Here is a 26,946-nt window from a genome sequence, read left to right as displayed (position 1 = left end):
TTTAATTATAGGCACTCCACAAGTAACTGTCATCTTTTAAAAAAATCAGTATGGAATTCACTGTAGTTTTAAGATATTGAAAAGCACACTTATTGGCAAGAAACTCAGGCTTGATAATGAAATAAGCTGAAGTTATCATTTTGGAGAGAGTGCCAAAGATTAAATAACAAAGGGCTTAATAATTTTTGGGTTCCAACCTTGTGCCCTATCTGCGTCACTCATGCACCACAATATTCAAATGTAGATGCTCTAATTGAGCTGGCAGCAAGCTCGGTGTCCAATTAATGGTGTTGAACTTTGCCAGGATCGGGGTGCAGTGTTGCCTGCTAAGCATGATCACCAAAGGCAGACAGCAGCCATGGTGGGGCCTGCTACTGCCTTGCTGAAAAGAGGAGGCAACACATCAGAAGACCAGCAGCCTTGCCGCACACAGGAAGTGGCTAAACAGTCAGTGCCAGTCACATGCAAAGGCAATGGAGGCATAGTGGTAATCTGACTGGAATAGTCATCAAGAGGCCCAAGTTAATGCTCTGAGGACCTAGTCTCAAATCCCATCAAGGAAGCTGGTGGAATTTAAATTCAATTAATAAATTTGGAATTGAAAGCTGTTTTCGGTAACGGTGATTATGAAACTATTGACAACTGTCATAAAAATCCATCAGATTCACGAGTGCCGTTTGGGGAAGGAAATCTGTCTGGTATGGCCTACATGTGACTCCAGATCCACAGCAATGTGGTTGATTCTCAACTGCTATCACAAATGGCCTAGCAAGTCATTCAGTTAAAGGGCAATTTAGGAGTGGGCAATAAATGGGCAACCTACCAATGGCTCCCAGCAATGGGCCTTGCCCGGGATCAATATTTGGGGGCAGAAATCCCTCCTCTCTGAGAGCTGCCAGCCAACCACAGGCCAGTAGCTCTTCATTGCTTTTAACACTACTGGGGGAGCAGTGGTAGCTGCCGGCAATGCACTCACCACAGAACCAGCATGAGTGAGGGACCTGGCCACAGGTGAGGGCAGGATGGGGATCGTAGGGAGAAAGTTGTTGGCTGCAGGTGTGGAGGCAGGTGTGTGAGAAGGGCGGTGTGTGAGGCTCTCAGTGGGCCCACATCTGATGCCAAAGAGGGAAGCCCCCTCCTCATGAGCCTATATGCAAATGCAATACATTTTTCTTTCTAAGCTCAGCGGGGGCAACTGCTCCACCCATCATGGCTAGCGGCAAGGGAATGATGTCCTCAAATTGCATTGGGGCGCGAAAATCAGCCCAAACTTAGTCAGGGCATAGGAGGGAAAGTTGTGGGGTCCCAACCTGCACCCTCTAGCATAATTAAATGCCCCTCAACCTCCAAACTCACTTTGAGAGAGGACTTTAAATTCCACCCAACAGCCACGATTTTCCATGCCCAATTGTAATGGTCGTGTTCGGTAGCGAGATAAGAGAACGTCACAAGAAGGTTCTAAACATATTTCCTGACAATGTGAATCCAGGACGCGATTGCCCCCTCCCCACAACAATCACTGGCCATGTTTCTCACCATCGAACTTCGGGAACTTAATTTTTAAAAATTAGTATCGCACTATCATGGTCACATCACCCCTCGTTGTCAAATTTAGCACCGAGGGCAAGCTTGGAGCAAAGACAAGGGTTTCAGTGCAGGTGGAAAAGCAGCAGAGACTGAAGGAAGTACACAAGTACATGATCACTGGGGGGAGGGGTTGAAGAAACCTGCCATACTTGAAAAAGAATTTTCAAGTTTGATCATTCTTCAGCAGCTGAGACCATTTAGCTTCTGAAGCAATTATGTCCGTTCAAGCAATACAAATTCCTGATAGTGCCACTGATTGTTCCTGAACTTTCCATCCCTCAGGGGCAGGCTGCAAATTAAGCAAGAGTTTTATGGGACTGCGGAACAAATGGGCGACTGGGTAAGTTAGATTGTCCCTTACAAGAGGTGGGCATGGAACAGTCAGGAGGCATACTGAATCCCTTGCATTGTGATAATTCAGGCTTTGATCAGTAACCCTCATGATCCAAGTAAACCACGCAGCCTTGGAGTGTAGATGAGGACAATACCTGCGCCTGAGCTGAGAGCACGGGATATATTCGAGTAGCCGAAACTGTTGCCACTTAGTTACGTGATATGAGGTGGAGATTTGGTTAGGCATCAAGACAACTAACTAAACACTGGCCATCCAAGTGGTGGCCAGAACTCTCTGGCATGCTTGAAGGGCCCTTAAGACAGCTGGAGCTGGACACTTAACCAAGAGAGTTCCTTTGGAGACATATGCTGACCCTCGTGTTTCTCCCTTTGATTACTGCAGTGAAGAGATCCTCAGTAACATGGAGCCTGGTGACCTCGCTGTCTGCCTCATGGCGTATAGGCAGGATAGAAGGGGAAGAATGCGATGGAGGCACTTGGCTCAGCCAAAGGAGGAACACGACTTTCAAGATGAAGGGGTGGCAGGGCCTCCTCTGCACGCAGAGGGAGATCCACAGAGAGCTGTCATTTGTGAGTGTCTCACTAAACCCAGGGTATATAGACACCGCTCGTCCAACCCGCAGATGAGCGACAACTAGTGTCGCCAAAGACTGTGATTGTCAAGGGAACCAGTTACTCACATATGTCACCTTCTACAGCATTTTGCACCTTGAGACTTGGAGAGAATCCACTGCCAGTGGCATTGAAAGTGACCGCGTGCTCAATTTCAGCAGGGTCTCCTTCCAGGGCTCCACTGGTGACCTGTGTGGGGTCTCACAAATGTCCACCTACAAATGGACCCAGAAGGTCACGGATGCCACCTTCGTCAAGGCACAGAACGTTGTCAATGTCGATTGAGATCAGGCAATCCAGGAAGCAAGTGTTGGAATTCACTAAAATTTGCGGTTTTCCACAGGTGCAGGGTGCCAATGACTGTACTCACGTGGCTCTAAGATCTCCATGTAACAAGCAGTCCAGTATGTGAACTATAAGGGCTTCCACTCGCTCAATGTTTAGCTGGTCAGCGACCATAGACAAAAGGATCATGCAGGTGTGTGCATGATACCCCGGAAATGTCCACGCCTCGTACATCCTCAGTATGTCTCAGACGTCTAACATCTTCCAGGGTCACAGAGGCTTCAGGACTGGCTCCTCTGGGACAAGGGTGACCTGCAGAGGGTGTGGCTGATAATGCCCATGTGGCAACTTGAGACTCCTGCTGCGAGACATTACAATAAGATTCATGCTGCAACTCGGACTTTGGTAGGACACACCATGGGGATACTGAAAATGAGGTTCAGTGCCTCGACAGATCTGGCGAAACACTGCAGTGCATCCCCCAGAGGGTGTCACACATCACTGTGGCTTGCAGCACACCCTGGCAGTGCAAAGGGAGGAGTTCCTGCAGGATGAGGAGATGGATAGGCTACGGAATTCACTACCACAGTAAGCAGTCAAGGCCAAAACATTGAATATTTTCAAGAAGCAATTAGATATCGCACTTGAGGTGGAGGGGATCAAAGGATATGGGGGGAAGCTGAAATCAGGCTATTGAGTTGGATGATCAGCTGTGTGGTAGCGAATTCCGTTGGCTAACCACTCTCTGGTGAAGAAATTTCTCTTCATCTCTGTCCTAAATGGTCTACCCTATATCGTCAGACTGTGACCCCATGGTTCTGGACACCCCCACCATCAGGGACATCCTTCTTGTGTCTACCCTGTCTAGACCTGTTAGAATTTTATAGGTTTCTATGAGATCCCCTCTCATTCTTCTGAACTCCAGTGAATACAATCCTAATCTACTCAATCTCTCCTCATGCATCAGTCATGCCGTCCAGGAATCAGTCTGGTAAACTTTTGCTGCACTCTATTTGGAGCAAGAACTTCTTTCCTCAGGTAAGAAGATTCAAACCGAAGCCACAAAAATATAGATTAATCTAAATCACTAACAAATAAAACTAGAAAGGATCTCACCAAGAGTTCAGAGGTTCCAAGCTTGTCTAGTGAGAGAGATTGTATCCGGGAATAATGTACGCCCATCTCCCGGTGAATTCCAGAACATTCTATACATATCAGAATTCCGAGATTGGTAGAAAGCCAATTTGGACCTGCAGAAAAACATTAGTAGATTAAAAGTACTACTCACTGCTTTGAAATACTCACCATGACACAATAAAACTCAAAATGATTTAATGTGAATCCCAGTGAGGGGTCAGCATGCATTAATGGCAACAAAGCTCTAAAATGGTTAGCCTTAAGGAAGGAAAAGAAAACACAATTTATTCTTTTCTGGCTGTTGTATTTTCTTTTATTTAATTGAATCCTTTTAGTTGTAAATGCTCATTAAATACCTCATTTGTTCAGCTTACATATTCCTCTTTATAGCCAAGTCTCAGCCTGAGTTGGAAAAAAATCTTCCAAGAATGTCAACGCTTGGATAACTTCTTCTGCTTCTGCCACGTAAATGCATTGGCAATGTTGTGACAGAAAATACATATTAGGAAGGCTATATTAGGAAATTATTGTATATGCGACTGGATAGAGCAATGGGTTAGAACAAGTGGCTTTGAAAAAGTGTGAACCTGCGGGGCATATTCCCACTGTAATTCTTGGAGAAGATACAGAAAATGACTGCAGACATTAGGGATGGTATAGATGTGAACCAGGGTGTCACAGAGGGAACAATCACTTTTTCTGTTTTACACTTATGCACATGATAGGTAATTCTGGTTCTCTTCTTGCATCTAACTGTCCATTTCCACTTGTTCTGACCCAATTTAAATGGTGCTCACAAGTAATATCTCTTTCCATTCTGATGAAGAGTTCATATCTGGGAGTGAATTTCCCCGTTCCGCCTGCCACGAGAATCAGAGCAGGCAGGGGCGAACCATGGAAAGGTCTGTTGACCTCGGGCGGGATTATCCGGTTTCGGGGCAAGTGCAGCCAGAAAATCCCACCCCGATCTCTCCAATGGATGCTGCTTAACCAGCTGAGGTTGTCAGCATGTTTTTTGTTTTTATTTCAGTTTTTTGCTTTTCCTTTAGCTTGTTTGTCACCACTTTGTTTTGGTGGGACTATATTAAAGGTACTACATAAGTAAATGGTTTTAATGCTTGAATTAAACTCTTGCTTCTCAGTTGGACACAAATTAATGAAATGCCTCCTTTGCACTGCACTTAATTAAAAATTTCAGAAGAAGCATCCTTCAGTCGCAATTCATTATTTCACTTTAAACATCTGAAACTCGTCTGGAAACCAGAAATTAATTCACTAAAGTCTCCATTTTATTTGTTCAACCGTGTTTTCTCACCTGTTGCCCCACAATCACAGCATTCACTATTCCCTGGCATATGCTGGACATCTTCAATAATGGCTTTAGTTAGATCTTCAATGCTGTTCTCTGCACCACTGTGGTGTTCATGGAAAGCCACACTTAGAGCTTCTTGTTTGCAATTGGTTAGAACAGAGATCCACCTTCACATAATATGGGAAGAGTGATACATTGAATACATTGCACGTCATTCATAATTACACTGGCAGCTCAAAATATCTACATAACTACTAAATTTAAAATGCAGGGATAGCTACTGCTATACTAATCATTTAAGCTGATATCCAAAAAATGATATTAAAAACATGCAATATTACATGACATTACATTATAGTACAGCTACAGATCCTGAAATAATATTTATGTTTCATTGGTGAACTTAATAAAATATACATAAGGCCAAATCTAATTTATATAAAATATTAATTATTAAAGATGAAGACCGTTGATTTTTTCTGACCTTCCAATGCCATTATTGGTGATGATTTTAACCCTGCTACTCAACAGAACCAGTAGCATGGCAGTTAAAATCTGCACTGATCCTGGTGTTGTACTGTGGGTTCCAAACTTGAATGAGAGGGACACCCTGCGGAAACCGTCAGGGTCTTTCTTTAAACATACAGATTAAGAATAGGTGAAGTCCAATGGTCTGACGATAATTTTAACTCGAGATCCCCACAGGATAAGAGGAGCCATTACCAGGGGGTACCCAGCAAGTTAAATGGATTTTATGCACTATGTTATTTGCTTGTGAGACCAGCAAGGTTTTTAATCCATCTTTTTTTTAAAAAATCTTTCTGTTTACTCTTAGATTCACAGGAAGTGTGAGGAATCTGGCCAGGACAACAGTCGTGGTTATTAGAGCAACACAAACTGCAAGAGGGACCCGGATAGGGAAACCTCTTAATGTAAGAGATGGTTGCAAAGCAACTGTGTATTTTTAATGTAAAGGGGTTTTAAGATAGATAGAAAAGTTATAACATAAAAATATCAAAAAGTTAAAGCCTACACCAGAGAGAAGATGAGCAGTGAAAGTGAGAGTTAGCTGCTGACAGATGACACTAAGGAGTACAGTCAGCTCCTAATTGGGAGCTCAAGGCAGCTATGGTAACTGACCATTATATATTCTGTCTGATCTTTTTCACCATTGACTTTAACGTACTTGTATAATGGTGTATAAAGGTTGCTAATTTGCAATTAATAGCTTTCTCCCTTCGTCCAAACTGAAAATGACATCCACTATTATATGTAGTTTAATTCAAATGGGTAAGTGACAGGAAAGTGACATAGAAAGTAAATGTGACATTGGCAATCACTAATAATCTGCTCACTAATACTCAGTTCAGGTTTTGCCAAAGCTATTTAGCTCCAATCTCTCTTGCACTTTTGACCCAGATATGGATACGAGAGCTGAATGCCAGAGGAGAATAAGAGTCCTAAAAACGAAGGCAAGAATTTAACCAAATATGATACCAAGAAGACCGAGCAAAAACAAGGGTTAAAGCAAAAAATATCTAGCTGGAGTCACACCTGATCTGAAAGAACATGGCTGTGGTATTCAGAGGCAAGTCATCATAGTCGTAGGACTATTTTATATTTATATCCCCCAGGGGTGAATTCTACGAGTCCGCTGGGGAGGGATGGGAATTGGGAGGGCTTATATAAAAGTGAGGGAATGGAAGAGGTGGCCTGCCTGTTACCATCCCACCACCATGCCATATTGTCAGCAGCAGAGAAGGTGGCACCCATCCAGAAGCCAACTGAGCCCATAAAATGCCCAATTAAGGCAGCTGGGTCCTCAGCAGCCTCCTATTCAGGCATATTTTGGCCCAGGGAAAGCTCCCTGGCAGCAATGAGTGGCCCACAGCAACTGCACCATGTACCCTCACCAACCACATCTCCCACCTCTGCTGGAGCATGCCTGACTGGCCCTGGCATCCTCAGACCCTGGCTGACACTTACATAGCTGGGAGGACACTGTACTTCCATGGTATCTTCTTCTTTCAGGCGTAATTTCAACAGTGGCTACTGCCCCTGGTGGTGCTGCTAATTGGCTGGCAACTCCAAGAAACAGGTAGCCATCCTCAATAGGATCATCCACCCCAATTAGTTGCCTGCCACTCATAAAATATGAGTCAGGTCCTGCAGTGTGCCAAAGCTGTGTCATTATTAGCTTCTGGGCCTATTGGCAGGACCCAACTCCGGCCTTAGTTTTGAATTTCTGCATAGGTTCTCGCACATTGCTCATGTTGAGTTGGAGGGTGTTTTATACAAACAATGGCCTTGGGATCTTGAAGTTCTAGGATGGGACCCCAGTGTAAAAGCCTTGAGAATTTATCTTCAGGCTGTTTCAAAATCTTTCAAAGTAAAGAATTTCACCTGATTAAGAAAACAAAAAGCCAGGAACTGGGACCATGGAATAAAGGAGCTGAGAATAAAATTTGGGCCTTAACAAAGATCATGGGCTTTCAAAAAAGGTAAGAGAAACGGAAAGAGAAACATGAACAGTAAAGAAGGAAAGCTGGGGAAGATTTACCTGGAAAGAGCAGTTGTTGGATTTAGGCTTACTAACGTGAAGGAGTTGGGAATTGGAGGTGTTAGGGACCAACTCCAAGGTATATTGTGAAGTTAGCCTAGACTCAAACTTTTTTGATTTTGGCATTAGTCATAAGGTGTTTCGTGCCAGGTATCATTTGATTGACTCACTAGGAAGCTTTTATTAAAACACACTTTATTTAACAACATCGTTAAAATATAACAAAAAGAATTAGCATAACTTTTAGCAATTGAAATACTTAAACATGACACAGTATAGCTTAACAGCTAGCTATCCCTATAGTTCCAATGTAAGCAATATCCCCACAGACATACATCCTTCTTCAGAATCAGTTAGCACAAAAATAGATACCCTCACATGGATCCTACATTTCCAGCCTTTTTATCTGCTCTGGACAGAGATACAGAAAGACACCTGTCTTCTGACTCCCATGCAGCAGCCTCCAGAGAAAGATCTACCTTCAAGCAACAGAGCTTCAGAGAAAGAGAGCCATTTTCTGGTTGATTCCAGTCTCCAAATCAAAACAGAAAAAGAGACACTTCTCTCTAAATATCCCAATCAGCAACTGACTTGATTTCTCTGTGTAAGCCTCATTCCACCCAGTCACATGATTTTCCCTGTCAATTAACCTAATCAAGCCCTACTCTGAAAAAGGGAAAACACTAAAATAACCAAACTGCATTAACTCGGATTAAAACAAACATTCCAGCAATTAGGAGCAATTATGTTTCTGCAGTATCAACAAGGGCTGCCGGCTATAGACAAAACAGCACTGGTTTATAGAACTGACTGCTAAAACAAATCTTGCACAAGAAACATGACACAAATATATTTCTTAAAGGCACAGCATCATCACAGAAATGGGAGGGCAAGTGCGTAGAATTCTCTCTAGTTAATCAGAGGTTGATATAAGCAAAGCTGTTATTGCTTTACTCAATTGAACATTAAAATAGGTTTAAAACATATGGCTTTAATCAATGTTGCATTAAAATAAATATGAAAACTGAAGAGAATTAAAATGTCACAATAAAAGCATGTTATAGAAATTATGCTGGAATAAAGCTTTCTGGAAATAGGTTCAGAAGACACAAAATCAATGCATATACTAAACCATTAAAAAACTAAAACCCTCCAACTCCCTGTGACCAATGTGAGAGGACATGTGTAGAAATCCAGAACCAGAGTCGAAACTTTGTCCTTGCAGCATGGGTCCCATCAATGGGCCCAGAAGTGAGTGACAAACCAGCTTTCCATTCTGCAGGACCTGGGCTGTGTTTTACTTTGAATAAATTCTGGATTATTTATTCATATATCAAGAACACACAGCCAAGTTTATATGGCTTTACTGGTTCAAACTTGGGTCTCTCAGGTATGACATAATTTCAGACCATGGAGTTAACTTCATTACACTCTGCACAAACACACAACAATCCACAACTGGACAGCTTTCTACTCACGCCATGCAATCCTGCTCATCATCTGCCAGGAAGTGATACGTGCGGTTATCTAAAAGCAAAAAAAGTAAATTGGATTACACAGGTTAACTGAAAGAGATAACTGAACAACCTCATGGGATGACCTGACATCAAATGTGTTCATATTTGAATTTACAGTCATTAAATATTTAATCTATATTCAACATTTATTTGGTCCCTACAGCAATGAAAATAAGTATCATGTACTTCCATTTTATGTTTGTGAATTATCATTTGCCTCGTAGAAGAAACACAATACTTAGTAAGGAAGACCATAACTCAGGTTTTGTCACTCCAAGGTTAAATAGTTGTCTCATGTTGGAATTCAAATTGATGTCACAAATATCCTTCTTTATTTTAAAATGAGGTTCCCATTGTTAAAAAGGAAAACTTGACAAATTATGAGGCAAGTTTCTGAATCAGCATAATCAGCAGATAATCAGCAGCCTGTCTGATTTTCAGTCTTTCACACATTAAAACGGATGGAATATCAGGTGGCCAGGAAATTCTGTATCATCGAGGTATACAGCTCAGAAAAAGACCCTTTGGCCCATCACGTCTGTGCCGGTCAAAAACTAACTCACTATTCCAATCCCATTTTCCAGCACTCGGCTCATTGCCTTGTATGCTTTGGCACTGCAAGTGCACATCTAAATATTTCTTAAATGTTATGGGCAGTGAGTTTCAGAATCAATCATAGAATCCCTACAGTGCAGAAGGAGGCCATCAAATCTGCACTGACTCTCTGACAGAACATCCCACCTAGGTCCACCTCTCTGCCCTATCCCCGTATCTCACGTATTTACCTCGCTAATCCCCCTAAACTCCACATCTTGGGACACTGAGGACAATTTAGTATGGCCAATCCACCTAACCTACATATCTTTGGACTTTTGGATGAAGGTCGGAAATGAACCCGGATTCCTGGCATTGTGAGGCAGCAGTGCTAACCTCTGTGTCACCGTGCCACCCTCCCATGACTCCCACCACCTTTTGGGTGAAAGTTTTTCCTCACATCCCTCTCAACCTCTTGCCCCTTACCATAAATCTATGCCCCCTAGTCATTGATCCCTCTGCCAAGGGGAAAGGTTTGTTCCTGTCTACTCTGTCTCTGCCCCCTCATAATTTTGTACCTTTCAATCATGTCCCACCTCAGTTTCCTCTGCTCCAAGAAAAACAACCCCAGTCTATCCAATCTCTCATCATAACAAATTCTCTCAAGCCCAGACACCATTCTGGTAAACCTCCTCTGCACCTTTTCCAGTGCTATCACATCCCTCCCATAATGTGCATTCCAGAACTGCACACAATGCTCTAACTGTGGCCTAACCAACAATTTCATATAGTTCCAGCATAACCTCCCTGCTCTTTAACTACTGTGTGCTAATCAGCGCTGCTGACGTGTCTATTATGAGAACTTGCACTTATACAACAATTTTAATTTAGAGAAACATAGCAAAGCACTTAACAGAAGCATGACTAAAAAAAAGGACAGCAACCCAAAAGGATATTAAGAGGTGACCAAAAGTTTGATCCAAGAACTTCTTAAAGGAAGAAAGGAAAATTGCGAGGCAGAGTGGTTCAGAAAAGGAATTCCAGATCATTGGGGTGGCACAGTGTCCCAGTGGTAAGCACTGCTGCCTCACAGCATCAGGGACCTGGGTGCAATTCCAGCCTTGGGTGATTATCTGTGTGGAGTTAACATGTTCTCCCTGTGTCGGTGTGAGTTTCCTCTGGATGCTCTGATTTCCTCCCACACTCTAAAGATGTGCAGGTTAGCTTAATTAGCTATGCTAAATTGCTCCTTGGCATCAGAGAGACTCGCAGGGTAAATATGTGGGGTTACAGGGATAGGGCATGGGTGGGATTGTTGTTGGTGCAGGCTCAAAGGGCTGAATGGCCTCCTTCTGCAATGTAGAGCTTCTACGATTCTATGAGGTCTATGGCCTGGCCACTAACAGTGTGATGACAGAGGAAGAAATGCACAAGAAGAAAGAATTAGATGAATGAAGAATTTGGAAGAGGTTGGAAGGTTGAAAGTGGTTACAGAGATTGGGAGGGACAAGGCCTTGAAGGGATTTAAACGTGAAGATGAGAATTTTAAATCATACGCATGTGACAACTTGAGCTAACGTAAGCCAAGGGTGATGGATGAATAAGATTTGGAGTGTATTAAGATACAGGCAAAACTGGACCTTGCAGACATTGGAGAGCAGAAAACTCTCCAATGAGTATACAAATAGTCAAATCTAGGGCTAACAATGGCACGGCAGGTTTCAGCAACAAATAGGTAAATTGGAGGCAGATGATATTACAGAGATGAAAGTAGAAGGTCTTTATGATGGAAAGTTTAGGGATTGGAAGCTCATGTTTGAACAGGGTAAAAAGGTTGTGAACAGTTTGGTTCAATGTGAGATCATGGTTGAGGAGATGGATGGAATTGGTGAAGAAGGTACAGAATTTGTGACTGGAGTCAAAGATAATGATTTTAGTCTTCACAGTATGCAAAGCTTGGCCCATGGGTCACAATTTATAGAATTAGCTTGTGTATTCCCAACTAAAAAGGAGAAACTTATTTGATTTATAAATTAACCCTCCAGCAACCTTCCTGGATGCCCACGGCTAAGCCAAGAGATATGACATACTGCTCAACTCTGAACTCTGCTCCCTCAGATACAATCAATTGCTAGAACTTTTTTCTTTTAGCTCTGAAATATTGCCTACACTCATAACGAAAACCCCATAATGCTTGATTTCTCAATGCCCTCAATGAAGTGCAAGCCAGCCCAAATGTTGCAGCTCGTCTCTTCACGGCCTGCACAACCATAACCCCAGTTCTTGTTGAAATCAATTAATTCTCCTTCACCTGAGTTGCAATCTTAAGATTCTTAACCTCACCTTCAAATCCCAGTAGGATCTTATCGCTTATCTTTCTAATTGCCTCCAACTGTATATCCCTGATGCAGCCTCCAACTTCTCAAACAATAGCTTACTGTTCTCCATGCTACCCACTCGATGGCACTCCTTCTGCAACTGGGCTCCATTCTACATAACTCCATGGGTTGGATTTTTGTTTATAGGTCCTGATCCCATTATCGAGAGTAAATATGGATTAGGAACCCCCACATGCTACCATTAGGATCCAGAGGGTAAAACAATTAAGTGGCTGCCTCCCAGAGCTCTATCCACTGAGTTGTTAAAAACATTTTTAGACAAAATGTGGTCAGGAGGAGGAGTTGGGTCAGATGGGGACCAAGAAGGTGATTTATGCACGGAGGCAGGGGCAAGCTGAGGTATGAAACAAATATTTTGCACCTGTCTTTCCCAAGAAAGACGAGGCTGCACTGGTCATGGTGAAAGAGGAGATGGTTCCAACACTTGAAGGATTTAAAATTGATAAGGAGGAGGTATTGGATAGCCTGTCTGCATTTAAAGTTGATACAACACCAGGACCAGATGAGATGCAGCCAAGGATACTGAAGGAATTGAGAATGGATATTATGGCGGCATTGGCCATAATTTTCCAATCTCCCTTAGACTCAGGGGTGGTGCTAGAGGACTGCAGAATTGCAAATGTTGAACCCTTGTTCCAAAAAAAAGATGTGAAGATAAGCCCAACAACTAAAGGCCAATCAGCTTAACCTTGGTGTTGGAGAAAATTTTTGAAATGATAAGGAAGAATGCAGGGGGACAATATAAAATAAAAGGGCTTGCAGGAGCAGAGGGATCTAGTTGTATATGTGCTTAAATCATTGAAGGTGGTAGGACAAGTTAAGAGAGCATGTTAAAGCATACAATGTCCTGGGCTTTATCAATAAAGTATAAAAGCGAGGAAGTTATGTTCAACGCTGATTAGGCTTCCATTGAGTATTGTGACCAGTGTGGGCATCACATTTTAGGAAGGATGTGAAGCCATGAGAGAGGGTGCAGAAGAAAATAATGAGAATTAAGTTCTTCATCCCTGGAACCAGGTACATACAATGTTTGGAGAAGTTAGTACTGTTTTCCTTGGAGAAGAGCAAGTTGAGAAGTGATTTGATAGAGGTGTTTAAAATTATGAGGGTTCTGGACAGAGTGGCTAGGGAAAAAACTGTTCCCATTGGTCGAGGAATCAAGAACCAGAGGGCACAAATCTAAGGTAATTGACAACAGAACCAACAACAGAAGCAATGGTGACATGAGAAAGCGTTTTTTCACACAAGGAATAATTAGGATCTGGAATGCACTAACTGAGAGTGTGGAGGTGGCAGGGTCAATTGAGGCTTTCAAATGGGAATTGGATTATTATCTGAAAAGGAAATATTTGCAAGGTTATTGGAATGGCACGAGGTGAACTACTCCTTCATAAGGTCAGGGCAAATGCGACAGGCCGAATGGCCTCCTTCTGTGCTGCAACCATTGCATGATTCTAATTTTGTGACTGCCTTTGTGGAATGGAATCCACTCTTCAGGGTGACCTATGGCAGTATGGTGGGGGCATTAAAATGATGTTGAAGAAGTTCTGGTGTCCCAGTCTGCCACTGGGAGGCTGCCTCTGTGCATCCCACTTCCCTCCTGTCTCTGGTCTCTCCTTTAAAGTTTATTTATTATTTATTAGTCACAAGTAAGACTTACATTAACACTGCAATGAAGTTACTGTGAAATTCCCCTAGTCGCCACAGTCCGGCGCCTATTCGGGTCATCAATGCACCTAACCACGGGAATCAAAAATTCTGCCCGCTCCCTTAGCACATCTGCCTTGTCACCTCTGTACTGGGGAATGTCGTACAAATTTAGATTGTTGAATGTATCTTGGATTAAAAAGTTAAACTCTCAACCTATCTGCAGTTCTGCTGGCAAGAATATAAGAAGCAAAGAAAAAGGGAATTAACCTAACAAGTTTTTCTTTCTCACATTATGTGCAACATGCTCCTTCATGTAATCTGTTCAACTATTTAATCTTCCAAGGAGTAGCTCTTTACTTCTACAAAAAAGTGATATCAAAGACACTTAGTAAGCTTGTTTGGTGAAATTAATATAAAATAAACAAAAATCTGCTGTTCAAGGATACAAGGATGAAATGTATTTTCCCTTATCTAATGTGGGGGATGAACTATTGGTTCTATCTCTTGGGGGAATGTATTGCTGTTGGAACATGGGCAATATGGCAATGACAATAATGGCAGACAAGCACAGCAGAGAACACGGACAACAGTCTCTGAGGATACTATCACATTTGTCTGTTAGAAACTTCTGACCACTAAAAGATAAAGAGACAAACATACATTACACTAATCAACATATGCCATGAAGTAATGAATAGTACAGAATTACCACACTAAAAGTAGAGGGAAAAAAATCGAAATGATAGCTCATACGTGAAATGAGGTCAAAGCACTTTTTATCTTCCAAACTGGGTTTGACTTGGCAGGTCAGGAGATTGAGCTTCGCTGGTTGTCGGTTGGGCTGGGTGAGACAGAAATGAATTAAATGATTTGAAGATGATGCATTCTACTATCTCATTAGCAAGACAATCAAATCCAACAACATAATTTTATATAGTTGACCTCCCTTGATGGTACAGACCAAGAATGTTCCCAATGTTTTCTTGCCCCCTGGTTCAGGGGCACTGAAGACAATTGAAACACCTCTACTTTAGGCTGCGATCTCATCTTAGGGAACACTTGAATCACCAAAACTTTTCTGAGGACCCACAGGCTATGGGAGAGGAAAGTAAAATCTCCTGTGTGTATGTGTGCAAGTGTATACAGATGAAGATCAGGAACAGGTTAGGCTTTTCCTTTCTTCATGGTTAAACGGCAGCAGCAATTCACGCTGTTCATTTGTGAGTTTAAAAAGATTATGGCATCAAACTAATTTATCTTAGCATTTTTTAGCTGTGGCCCACGAGTCAGCAAGTTGAGTGTGGAATAATTTACGTTTTTTTCATTTTCATGAAAACTAATTTTTTTCATGCAAGTTAGACCTGAGAGTCAACTACAGCAATGTGGTTGCCTCTCAAATGCAATAAATGCTGGCCCGGTCAGCGAAGCCCACATCCCGTAAATTAATTTTTGAAAAAGTACTAGCTTTGGCTCCAAGTCTGAGAGATACAGCTCCACTTTGGGATTTGAGTACATAATCTAGGCTAACCAATAGAGTACAGTGATTTGGGAGTACTGAATTGTTGGAGGTGTCATCTTTCAGCCAGGGGAACAATTAGGGTCTCAAGAGAGAGGCTGGGGGCAGGGGGCAGTGAGTGAGAGCTCAGGAGATCACGAGGCCTTAAGAGGAGTGAACCCCCACCCCACCCCCCCCCCCAGTCAGAAGGGGGCTTCTGATGGAGTTGCCTGCCTCCCAACCTTCCTGCCCAAGGTCTAACTTAGATTCTTTCAGGCTTTCCCCACAGAGGTTCAATCTTCCTGTCTGCCTAAAAATTGTGGCAGGGCAGGAAACGGCCCTCAAGTGACCATTAATTGGCCACTAAAGGACCTCACCTGGGGCAAGGAAAGACTTCCCTTCCCACACACCTTGCTTGCCCCAGTGTAAAATTTCTCTGTGGTCAGGATGGGCGGGAATCCGGAAGTAACCCCAGCCCTGCAATTTCACCCTCCCCCTCACCTAAAAAGCCACTGGTAGAGGAGCCTAAAATTATGGTCAATGTTATCATCCAAACAGTGTTTGATTGGAGAGGGGAAGGCTCAGAAGAGCTATCCATAATTATGATTAGTAATGTCACAATAATATATTGTTGGAATTCACACAATTCACATCACTACAATACAAGATTGATTATAGGTCTACCTGTGTAGCTGAAACTGGACAAGTGAACTGTTAAAGCAAGTTTTTTATCTGCTGAAATTCTGACCATATCTGTTTTTCAGCTGCAGAATTCTGCGTGTAGTAGAGGTGCTTGCGTAAAGCACATGGCAGCGTCATGCAATGGTGCAAATCATGTCAATATAACCCTGAGCACATAACCAGACCTCAGTAGGAAAGCCACCTCAGCTTCAAAAGAAGGATTGAAGCTGGTCAGCTGACAGAAAAGGTACTAATGATAAGTATAAAACTTATCTTTGTAGGACCAGGAGGAATACTCCTCTGAGCCTCCCAAGAAGCACAACGGGCTTCCTGTTCCCAAAGTCCACCCCTTTTCTGACAGGATCCTCTCCCTGCCACACTAGATGCCAGTATACAGCCTCGGGATGTTGATCTTTGTCTGTTTGGCATGGTCTTCATGCCTTTTCCTGGTGGGAAGTGGACCCAGTATATTTAAAGGATTGGTCGCCAGAATTGCAGTGGTTTTCTGCAACTTCTAAGGGGTGGAAAATTAACCCAGTGAAAATCAATCCAAGTTGAAATCCACACCAGTATATCCAGGCATGCTATATACCTTTCCATGATGTGGATTCTCTTTTAAATGTTTTACTGTTTCCATCCTTTCTCTTAACTATGTTTTTTTTGCTCTCGGGAAATTAGCCTTATTTAGTATAAAAGCCAAAAGAGATGTTACTCAGTCAACAGATGATTGTAAACTGAGCAGCATTTACTGCCAAACAAAAACAAACAAATGATGTTCCGGTCTCTTTCCCATGCCGAACTCACTGTTCCATGCGATATGGTCAGGTAACAGTTCTTTATGATGCATTTCCTCTTCTGCCAAACTTTCCTCAACCTGAATATGAGAAAATGTTTATTATATAATATTTGAAAAAAATCATTAAAGTATTAGCAAATACACTTTTGCACCAGCAAAGCACTATGTCTATCCTGTTATATCCTATGTCTATCCTATTATATTCTACGTCTATCCTGTTATATTTTCCTGTTATGTGCAGCACCAGTAGTGCTCATCTGTAGCAAACCCACCCCAGCCCACCCTCTCTCCCTTGGCTCTAAGGTCATGTGAGCAAATACCATCTATATGGCCATATCTACCTCTTTGATTTGCCTGATCCATATTACTTGATTGGCTATTACAAGTTTGGATGATTCTGAATCTGAAGGGGAACATTAACAGTGATAGTTTCTCTCTTCCTCCACTTCACACTTCTGTACAGTCACAATTTGCTCTGGTCTCACAATTAAATCTAACTTCAATCAGCCTGATTTGCAGTCTTGAGAACATCTCCAGAGCCAGTACAGGATTAATTTTGTACAGCACTTGCACTAGGTGATCAAAGGAGCATCACATCGATTGGCACACAATTCAAAATTTACTGCATATGTTGTCAAAAGGCCAGAATGTTAACTTCTACTAGAATTCAAATCTGCAACCAGAGAAGTATAAAGAAATGCACATTGATTGCATTTATCAATGCTCAAATAAATCTTCTAGGACTTTCTCATCCTTTTTCAAAGTGTCAACTCAGGTGGAAAAGCAGTAGCCCGCCACATTTAAAAAAAATAAAATCCAGGAGGCAGGTCCCACGATGTCACATTGGCAGAGTCCGCCCTGCCAGCAATGTCAGTTTTCAGAAGATTCGGGCGTCCTCTTTTAATGCCGCCCCAATGTAAAAGTAAAAATATAAAAGATACAGATCCCACAGAAACAGAATCCCCTCCACGGAATTGCACCCCCCACCCCAACGGAACCCCCGGCATCTTTCCCATGGACTCCCCCCCAGCATTGCCTGGTACTGCCCAGGCATGATACTTTCCCCCCTGGGGACTGTACATACCTGTGCGCCTCTGGCGGGGGGGACGGGGACAATTGAGCAGAGAAATCCCCACCGATGTAAAAGCCATTTTGAGATACCTCCTTGATTCTCTGTCCCTTCCACCATTTCCGCTCGCCGAAAATGGGGATGCAAAATCCCCTGCCAGTCTCATTACAGCATACATGAACTACATGTATTTCATAATTCATAAATATCTGATACAATTACTTATAGGTGATTCCTATAAATGCAACAACATTTCTCAGGATCTGAATAAAACAGGCTGTATTAGTCACGGCAAAACTGATAATTAGCCTACAGCAGATGGGCACAGCATTATATAGAGGACACTACAACTTTCTAATCCTCACTCTGGTTTCAGTATAATTCAGTAAAGGAGAAACTATATCCTCTGACTGAAACATACTGATATTGAAAACAGAATAAACCTATAACAATATGAAACTTAAAACAAATATGCTGCTTGGCTACAAAATTGCTTGCACTAGACTTAGACATAACTTCTGCACTCCAGGCCCCCCTACCCCCACCAGAAGTCCCCACATGAGGATTAAAGATTGTACAGCAATTGCCTGGGAAGTTAAAACTTGGTTGGGCAATTGCCCTGCAAGGCAAACAAATTGAAACTGATTTAATCAAAAAGTTTGGATTGTTACTGGCTGTCTGACAGTAACACTTACCCAACTAAACTTAGAAGAATTAAAACCACTTCCAACTCCTTGGTAAGAAAAACAATGACTCGCCTTAACCCCCGACTGACTCCCCCAACCTCCCCCAATCCTTAGACTACTCCACACGCCTCACCGATTACCACCCTGAACCCCCACGGACTCCCAATAACAAATACCTCCAACATCTCCCCTCCCCCGCCCCCCCACTACCGGCTACCCCACAACCAAATTGGAGAGCTGGGCGAGAAAGGCATGGCTGCATTTTAAACTAAGGGCATAGGAGCCCAGGGAGTTGGCAGCAGCCCCTGGTGCTCTCTGTTTTCAGTGGTGCGGAGTAATAAGAAAGTTGGGAGGAAAGGCTACCCCTCTGTGCCCTCACCTCGTATCACTATTCCCTTCCAGTTTACAATCTAAACTGAGCTTCAAACCTCTTGATCAATCCAAGACTGCCTACTTCCAATTCTGAAACATCTCCCATCTCCATCCCTATCTTACCCCACTATCACCAAACCACATTTAAAACCCCTTATCCATGCTTTTGTCAACCCACCCACCACCTTAAATATTCACTCCCTCCACCACTAACACACAGTGGCAGCAGTGTGTACCATCTATAGGATACATTGCAGCAACTCAACAAGGCTCCTTCAACAGCACCTCTATCACCACATAACCTCTACCACCTAGAGGGGACAAGGGAAGGTGATGCATGGGAACACCGCCATGTTGAAGTTCACATACCATCCTAACTTGAAATTTTATCACTGTTCCAGCTTGATGTCATCACCAAATACATCTTTCCCTCCCCTTTCAGCAGCCTGATGGGACCATTTTCCCCATGATACCCTATCCACTCCTCAAACACACTTGTCATTTCAATCTTCCACCCCACTCCTACATAAACCGTTCTATTCTTAACCCCCTACACTCTCCCTATGAAGCTCGAGGAAGAGCACTGCGTATTTCGATTAAGCACATTGTAGCCTTTCATACTCACTATCAGGTTCAGCAATTTCAGATCATAACCTCTGCCCCCATTGTTTTGGTCAGCAGCTGCCGATAATAATTCTGCCATTCCGGTTTACACATTTCCGAGACCCTTTTTTAGTTTTTTTACCTTGTCTCATTATGTCTTGCCTTGCACCATCAATGCTTTTACCATTTAATTTCTCCTGCCTTCCATCCTATCACAGACTTTCCTTTTTGTCCTTCCTCTCTTCCTTTCCCTTGCCCTTGTACTTGCTTCAAACATATTACAGCTCTTAACCTTTTTCAGTTCTAATGAAAGCTCATCAACTTCAAATGTTAGTTCGGTTTCTCTCTGCATTATTCTACCTGACCTGCTGAGTATTTTCATGTTCTATTTCAGATTTCCAGCTGTATTCTGCCTTTGTATTAATGATTGATGGTTACTTGGGTAAAACATCAACAGTTTTCTGGTATCCATGGAATTGAATCCAGTCAGGAATTAACTCTTCCATGAGAGTAAGGGAGGAGAGAACATTTTCAGGAAATAGAGGAAATTTAACAAAAAGCACACAGGTTTACATATTGTGTACAATAACTATCTTGGTGTTTCTAGAATTATCCTCACCTTTCCTTGCTAATAGTAGTAAAAGGCAACTTTTTGAAGGGTAGAAAAGAGTTAATACTGATCAAACGCCTTTCTCTAAGGCCTTGTTTATATTACTTTGTTCAAGAATACTAAAATGATATGACATCAAGAAACATAAAAGACCAGAAAGCACAAAAACTCACTTTGCACAGACCTCTGTGCTTCTAAAAAATGGTTAGTCAGTGCCCCAGGCAACTCAACCATTACAGCAAAAAAAGCTGAGTGCAGCTTACTGTTGAATCACTGAGCAGTTCGTTTCCATGGCTACGATTCAGTAAATACAGAAACTGACAGCTCTAGATTGTAGCCTGCCTCAATCCCAAAAGAAACAGGGGAACACAGAAGGCATATCCCACAGGAGACAAATGCTTGAGTCCAACAATCATTAAGTAAAAGAGAGGATCAGTCACACTAACCCATCACTTTTCTTATACAGGATCCCTGTTTTTTCAGTGCCGTATTGCTTATTGCCCTGGAGTTGGTGCATACTGTACACAGACTGACGACTGACAGAATCCTGCAAGAACATAAAATATTAAAAAATGATAACATCAGTGACCATACAGTAACTATACAAAATTCCACTTGAGGAATAGATAAAATGCATTATAAACAAACAAAGCCTATTATAAAATGGAACTGTAGCATAGTGGGAGTGTCTCTTGACTGGTAATCCACTGACGTGCCAAATGATCCGGAGTTATGAATTCGAATCCATAAAATAAATGTGAAATAAAAAGTTAGAATCACTAATCTTGACTACGAAGCTACTGAATTACAGTTAAAAACTTATCTGGTTCACTGATGTCCCTCAGGGAAGGAAATCTGCCATTTTCACCCAGTCTGGTCTACACGTGCCTCCAAACTAAAATAACCTTTTAGATGTAGTTTTGGAAAATCAAATTGGCAGATCATAGAATCATAGAATCATAGAAACCCTACAGTGCAGAAGGAGGCCATTCGGCCCATCGAGTCTGCACCGACCACAATCCCACCCAGGCCCTACCCCCACATATTTTACCCGCTAATCCCTCTAACCTACGCATCCCAGGACTCTAAGGGGCAATTTTTTAAATCTGGCCAATCAACCTAACCCGCACATCTTTGGACTGTGGGAGGAAACCGGAGCACCTGGAGGAAACCCACGCAGACACGAGGAGAATGTGCAAACTCCATTCTCCTCGTGTCTGCGTGGGTTTCCTCCGGGTGCTCCGGTTTCCTCCCACAGTCCAAAGATGTGCGGGTTAGGTTGATTGGCCAGATTTGATGTAGCCATGAGCAAGAATTTATAGAGTCTACTCAGGACAGTTATTTAGAACAAAATGTCCAGGCTATTTTGGATCTGGCAATGTATAATGAGGCAGGTTTAATAAACAAATTCAGAGTAAAAGATCGCTAGGAAACAGTGACAATAACATGGTAGAAATTAGCATTCAGTTTGAGAGTGAGAAACTTGGGTCAGAAACAACTGTGCTACACTTAAAGAAGGGTAGAGGGCAGAGTTGGCTGGAGTGGACTGGGAAAAGAGTTTAGCTAGAAATACGGTTGATCAACAATGGTAAACGTTTATTAAAATAGTTCATGATATACCCAGTGAGGAAGGAGGATTCTAGGAAGGGGATAAATCAACCAATGTTAACCAAGGCAGTTAAGGATAATATTAAACTGAACGAAAAAACATATAAGGTGGATAGAGGATTGGTTAACTAAGAGAAAGCAAAGAGTGGGGATAAATGGGTGCTTTTCTGGTTGGCGATCAGTGACGAGTGGTGTACCTCAGGGATCAGTGTTGGGACCGCAATTGTTTACAATTTACATAGGTGATTTGGAATTGGGGACCAAGTGTAGTGTATCAAAGTTCGCAGATGACACTAAGATGAGTGGTAGAGCAAAGTGTGCAGAGGACACTGAATGTTTGCAAATTGATATAGATAGTTCAAGTAAGTGGGCAAGGGTCTGGCAGATGGAGTACAATGTTGGTAAATGTGAGGTCATCCATTTTGGTAGTCCATAATACAATGGACTATTATTTCAATAGTAAAAAATTGCAGCATGCTGCTGTGCAGAGGACCTGGGTGTCCTTGTGCATGAATCACAAAAAGTTGGTTTGCAGGTACAGCAGGTAATTAAGAAAGCAAATGGAATTTGGTCCTTCATTGCTCGAGGGATGGAGTTTAAAAGAGGAAGGTTATGTAGCAGCTGTATAAGGTGCTGGTGAGGCCACACCTGGAGTACTGTGCACAGTTTTGGTCTCCTTACTTGAGAAAGGATATACTGGCACTGCAGGGGGTGCAGAGGAGATTCACTAGATTGATTCCGGAGTTGGGAGGCTTGGCTTATGAGGAGAGACTGAGTAAACTGGGACTATACTCATTGGAATTCAGAAGAACGAGGGGGTATCTTATAGAAATATCTAAAATTATGAAGGGAATAGATAAGATAGAAGCAGGGAGATTGTTTCAACTGGCGGGTGAAACTAGAACTAGGGGGCATAGCCTCAAAATAAGGGGGAGCAGATTTAGGACTGAGCTGAGGAGGAACTTCTTCACTCAAAGGGTTGCGAATCTATGGAATTCCCTGCCCAGTGAAGCAGTTAGGGCTACCTTGTTGAACGTTTGTAAAGCAAATATAGATAGATTTTTGAACAGTAAAGAAATTAAGGGTTATGGTGAGTGGGCGGGTAAGTGGAGCTGAGTCCACAAAAAGATCAGCCATGATCTTATTGAATGGCAGAGCAGGCTTGAGGGGCCAAATGACCTACTCCTGCTCCTAGTTCTTATGCTCTTATGTTCTTAACATGGCAAAAATTAGTGGTAAGCCAGAGGATTGAGAAAGTTTTAAAAACCAACAAAAGATGGCCAAAGTAATAGTAAAGAGGAAGAAGGTAGTCAATGAGGGTAAACTAGCAAGTAATATAAAATAGACAGCAAAAGCTTCTTTAAATATAAAAAGAGGAAGAGGGATACCAGAGTGAACATAGGCCCCTTAGAAAATGAAACTGGGGAAATAACAATGGGAACCAGGAAATGGCAAAGGAGTTAAACAAATACTAATGTAAGTCTTCACAGTGGAATATGCCAATAACATCCCAAAAATGCTAAATAATCAAGCGGCAAACGTGGGGGAGGAAATAAATACAATAACTATCACGAGAGAAAAAGTACCAGGGAAACTAATGGGGCTAAAGGCCAATAAGTCCCCTGGACCTGATGGGATGCATCCCAGGATATTAAACAAAGTAGCTACAGAGATAGTGAATGGACTGGTAGTGGTAATCTTCTAAGATTCTTTAAGTTCTGGAAAAGTTCCAGAGTTTTAGAAAATTGTCAATGTAACACCCTTATTCAAAAAGGGAGGGAAACAAAAAACAGGTAACTATAGGCCAGTTAGTTTAACTTCTGTCATTGGTAAAACGTTAGAATCCATTATAAAGGATGTAATAGCAGAGCATTTAGAAATGCATAATATAATCAAGCATGGCTTCATGAAGGGGAATCATGCCTGACAAATGTCTTAGAATTCTTTGAGGTGGTAATGAGCAGGATAGATAAAGGGGAACCAATAGGTGCAACATACTTGGATTTCCAATAAACATTCGATAAGGTTCTGCATGAAAGGCTCCTTAATAAATAAGAGACCATGGTGTCGGAGGCACTATATTAGCATGGATTGGCTAACTAATAGAAGACAGAATTGGGGTAAGAGGAGCATTTCCAGGATGGTAACCTGTAACTAGTGGAGTGTCTGTGCTGGGGACACAATTATGTACAATATATATTAATGACTTGGATGAGGGAAGTGAATGTACTATTGCCAAGTTTGCGAATGACACAAAAATAGGTGGGAAGGCAAGTGGTGAGGATGCCACAAAGCATCGAGAGAGATAGAGACAGAATAGGTGAGTGGGCAAAACCTTGGCAGATGGAATATAATGTCGGAAAAGGTAAAGTTATGCACTTTGGTAGGAAAAATAAAGGAGCTGAATATTATTTAAGTAGAGAAAGATTGCAGAAAACTGCAGCACAGAGGAATTTGAGGGTCCTCATGCATAAATCACAAAAGATAGCATGGAAGTTCAGCAGGTAATTGTGAAGAAAATGGAATGTTGGCCTTCATTTCAAAGGGAACGGAGTATAAAAATAGGGAAGTCTTAAAATATCGAACATAGAACAGTACTGTACAGGAACAGGCCCTTTGACCCACGATATTGTGCCAAGTTAAACTCATCCCTCTGCCTGCCCTTGGTCTATATTCCTCTATCCTTGAATATTCATGTGCTCATCTAAAAGTCCCTTAAACGCCCCTTAAACTGCCTGCACCATCACCCATGGCATCGAGTCAGAAACCTAACACTCTCTGTGTGAAACACTTGCCCCTCATATCCCCTTTGAATTTCCCCCCTCTTATCTTAAGTGCGTGCCCCCTGGTATTTGACATTTCAACTCTGGGAAAAAGATTCTGACTATCAACTCCATCTGTGCCTCTCATATTTTTATAGACTTATATCAGATCTCCCCCTCAGCCTCTGCCGCTCCAGAGAAAACAGCCCTAGTTTGTCCAGCCTCTCCTTCTAGCTCATATCCTCTAATCCAGGCAGCATCCTGGTAAACCTCTTGCTAAAACTATACAAGCCATTAGTTAGACAACACCTGGAATACTGTGAACAGTTTTGGTCCCTTATGTAAGGAAATATATAATGGCATTGGAGGCAGTCCAGAGAAGATTCATTAGGTTGATTATGGGTATGGAGGGATTTTCTTATGAGGAGAGGTTAAGTGGTTGGACCTGTGGGAGGTTTAGAAGAATGAGAGGCGACCTTATTGATATATATAGGATTCTTAGGGGGCTTGACAGTGTAGATGCTGAGAGGTTGTTTCCCCTTCTGGGAGAGTCTAGGACCAGAGGACATAATCTCAAAGTAAAGATTGCCCATTTAAAACAGAGATGAGAAGAAATTTCTTCCCTCAAAAGGTAATGAATCTGAGAATTTCTATACTGCAGAGAGCTGTAGAGACTGGGTTATTAAGTATGTTCAAGGCTGAGATAGACATATTTTTAGTCAGTAAGGGCATCAAGGTTACAGGGATAAGGCAGGAAAGTCATGATGCTATTGAATGGCGGAGCAGACTCGATGGGCCAAATGGCGTACTTCTGCTCCTCCATCATATGGTCTTACGGTCTAAACGTGATTGACTCTGAAATGGACTAGCAAACCTTTTAGTTGCATTCAACCATTACAAAAAAGTCTAATAACAATAAAACCAGAGGATCTATCCAACAACAATCGAGGCAGCAGACATGAGAAAGGCCCACCCAGCTCAAGCGACTTTTCAAAGTCCTCCTCAATAACATCTGTGGACTTGGGCCAAAATTAGGAAAGCTGCCCCACAGACAGTACTGAGAAATCAGGTCATTGTAAATAAAATGAATGTTCATAAGAAATATGCCCTATATCCAAGATTTTAAAGCATTCATATAAATAGAAAAAAGCTAACGAGTTGTATTGTGAACTAAATCCAAAGATGTGTAGGTTAGGTGGATTGGCCATGGTAAATGCGTGGGGTTATGGAGATAGGGCGGAGGGGAGGGCCTGAGTGGGATGCTTTTTCAGAGAGTTAGTGCAGACTTGATGGGCCAGATGGCCTCTTTCTGCACTGTAGGGATTCTATGGTTCTGTGGTATTGAGCAGGATAACAAAATAAAATTGAAATTAATTATGCAGCGAAATGGAAAACAACTTATATAAATAAAGGCAATAAATGAACAAGGCAAGAAAGAAACCAATAGGCAGCTTGGGAAGTAGAAGGGGGTGTAGATTGAACATCAGGGCACATAAAGCAAACAAAAAGGAAAACAATTTAGTAACCTCGCAAAAGAATTTAATGAGCCTGCAGGAAAAACAATTCCATGAGCTGGGGAACAAAGGAGGTAGCAAAGTGTGAATGGTAACAATACAACTTGAATAGCTTGTATTATAGCTTGAATGGTTAAACCACTGCTTTTAAACATTATATATACACAGCACTGAACTTGTCTAAGCCATTTTTTGGACTATATACTTAAATGAAGCCTTTTTAGTGCGTTCTTTAGCCTTTAGAAAGTTAGTTTCAGAAACGTTTTTAAAAAGTCACACTCGTACACCCAATATCACTTTTGTTGCTCTTTCCTGCATTTTTTCCATAGCTAGCACATGCCTTTTGAAGTGTGTGACTGATTGGAAATAGTATTCTAACGATGGTCTGATCAGTATGTTATTGGGACAATCTTAAGCCCACCTTTGCAGTCCGTGCGAATGCCAGTGAAGCCTCAAGATCCGGAGGTCGCAGTTCTCGCCGGTGAGAACACGATTTTGGAACTTCCCCACCCCTCGCTGGCGACGTTATGGGCGTGAACCTGCTTTACATTCATCTGAAAATATTTAAATGGTATTAACCCGCCCCCTCACCAGATATTAAGCCTCCGCCATATATTGACACTGCGCTGACATGACTTTCACATAGGTTCACACAGATATGAATCTGATATGGGGGTCTCCCCAGGAGTAAAATTAAGTATACCCCCAGGGAAGAGGGACATGGCCAGTGCTCCCTGGCACAGGTTGGCACTTCTGGGTTGGCACTCGTAGGTTGGCATGGGCATGATGCTGATCTGCAAGTA

General features: G+C 42.2%; 1 protein-coding gene across 3 annotated transcripts in view; it reads right to left on the bottom strand.

Annotated features, from left to right (window-relative positions):
- The window catches only part of unm_sa1614 (un-named sa1614), a 195,971-nt gene that overhangs the window by 43,145 nt on the left and 125,880 nt on the right, over positions 1-26,946 (bottom strand). For all 3 annotated transcript variants that reach the window (XM_078236888.1, XM_078236889.1, XM_078236890.1), the window contains exons 10-15: positions 20,706-20,806; positions 16,928-16,997; positions 14,701-14,788; positions 9,326-9,374; positions 5,291-5,454; positions 3,955-4,088 (exon numbers count right to left, since the gene is read on the bottom strand). In XM_078236888.1, the coding sequence (XP_078093014.1) occupies positions 3,955-4,088; positions 5,291-5,454; positions 9,326-9,374; positions 14,701-14,788; positions 16,928-16,997; positions 20,706-20,806 (606 nt within the window). The remainder of the gene's footprint in view (positions 1-3,954; positions 4,089-5,290; positions 5,455-9,325; positions 9,375-14,700; positions 14,789-16,927; positions 16,998-20,705; positions 20,807-26,946) is intronic.

Source organism: Mustelus asterias, chromosome 20, assembly GCF_964213995.1.
Source record: "Mustelus asterias chromosome 20, sMusAst1.hap1.1, whole genome shotgun sequence".
NCBI classification, from domain to species: domain Eukaryota; kingdom Metazoa; phylum Chordata; class Chondrichthyes; order Carcharhiniformes; family Triakidae; genus Mustelus; species Mustelus asterias.
This window is presented reverse-complemented; position numbering and strand designations above follow the sequence as displayed.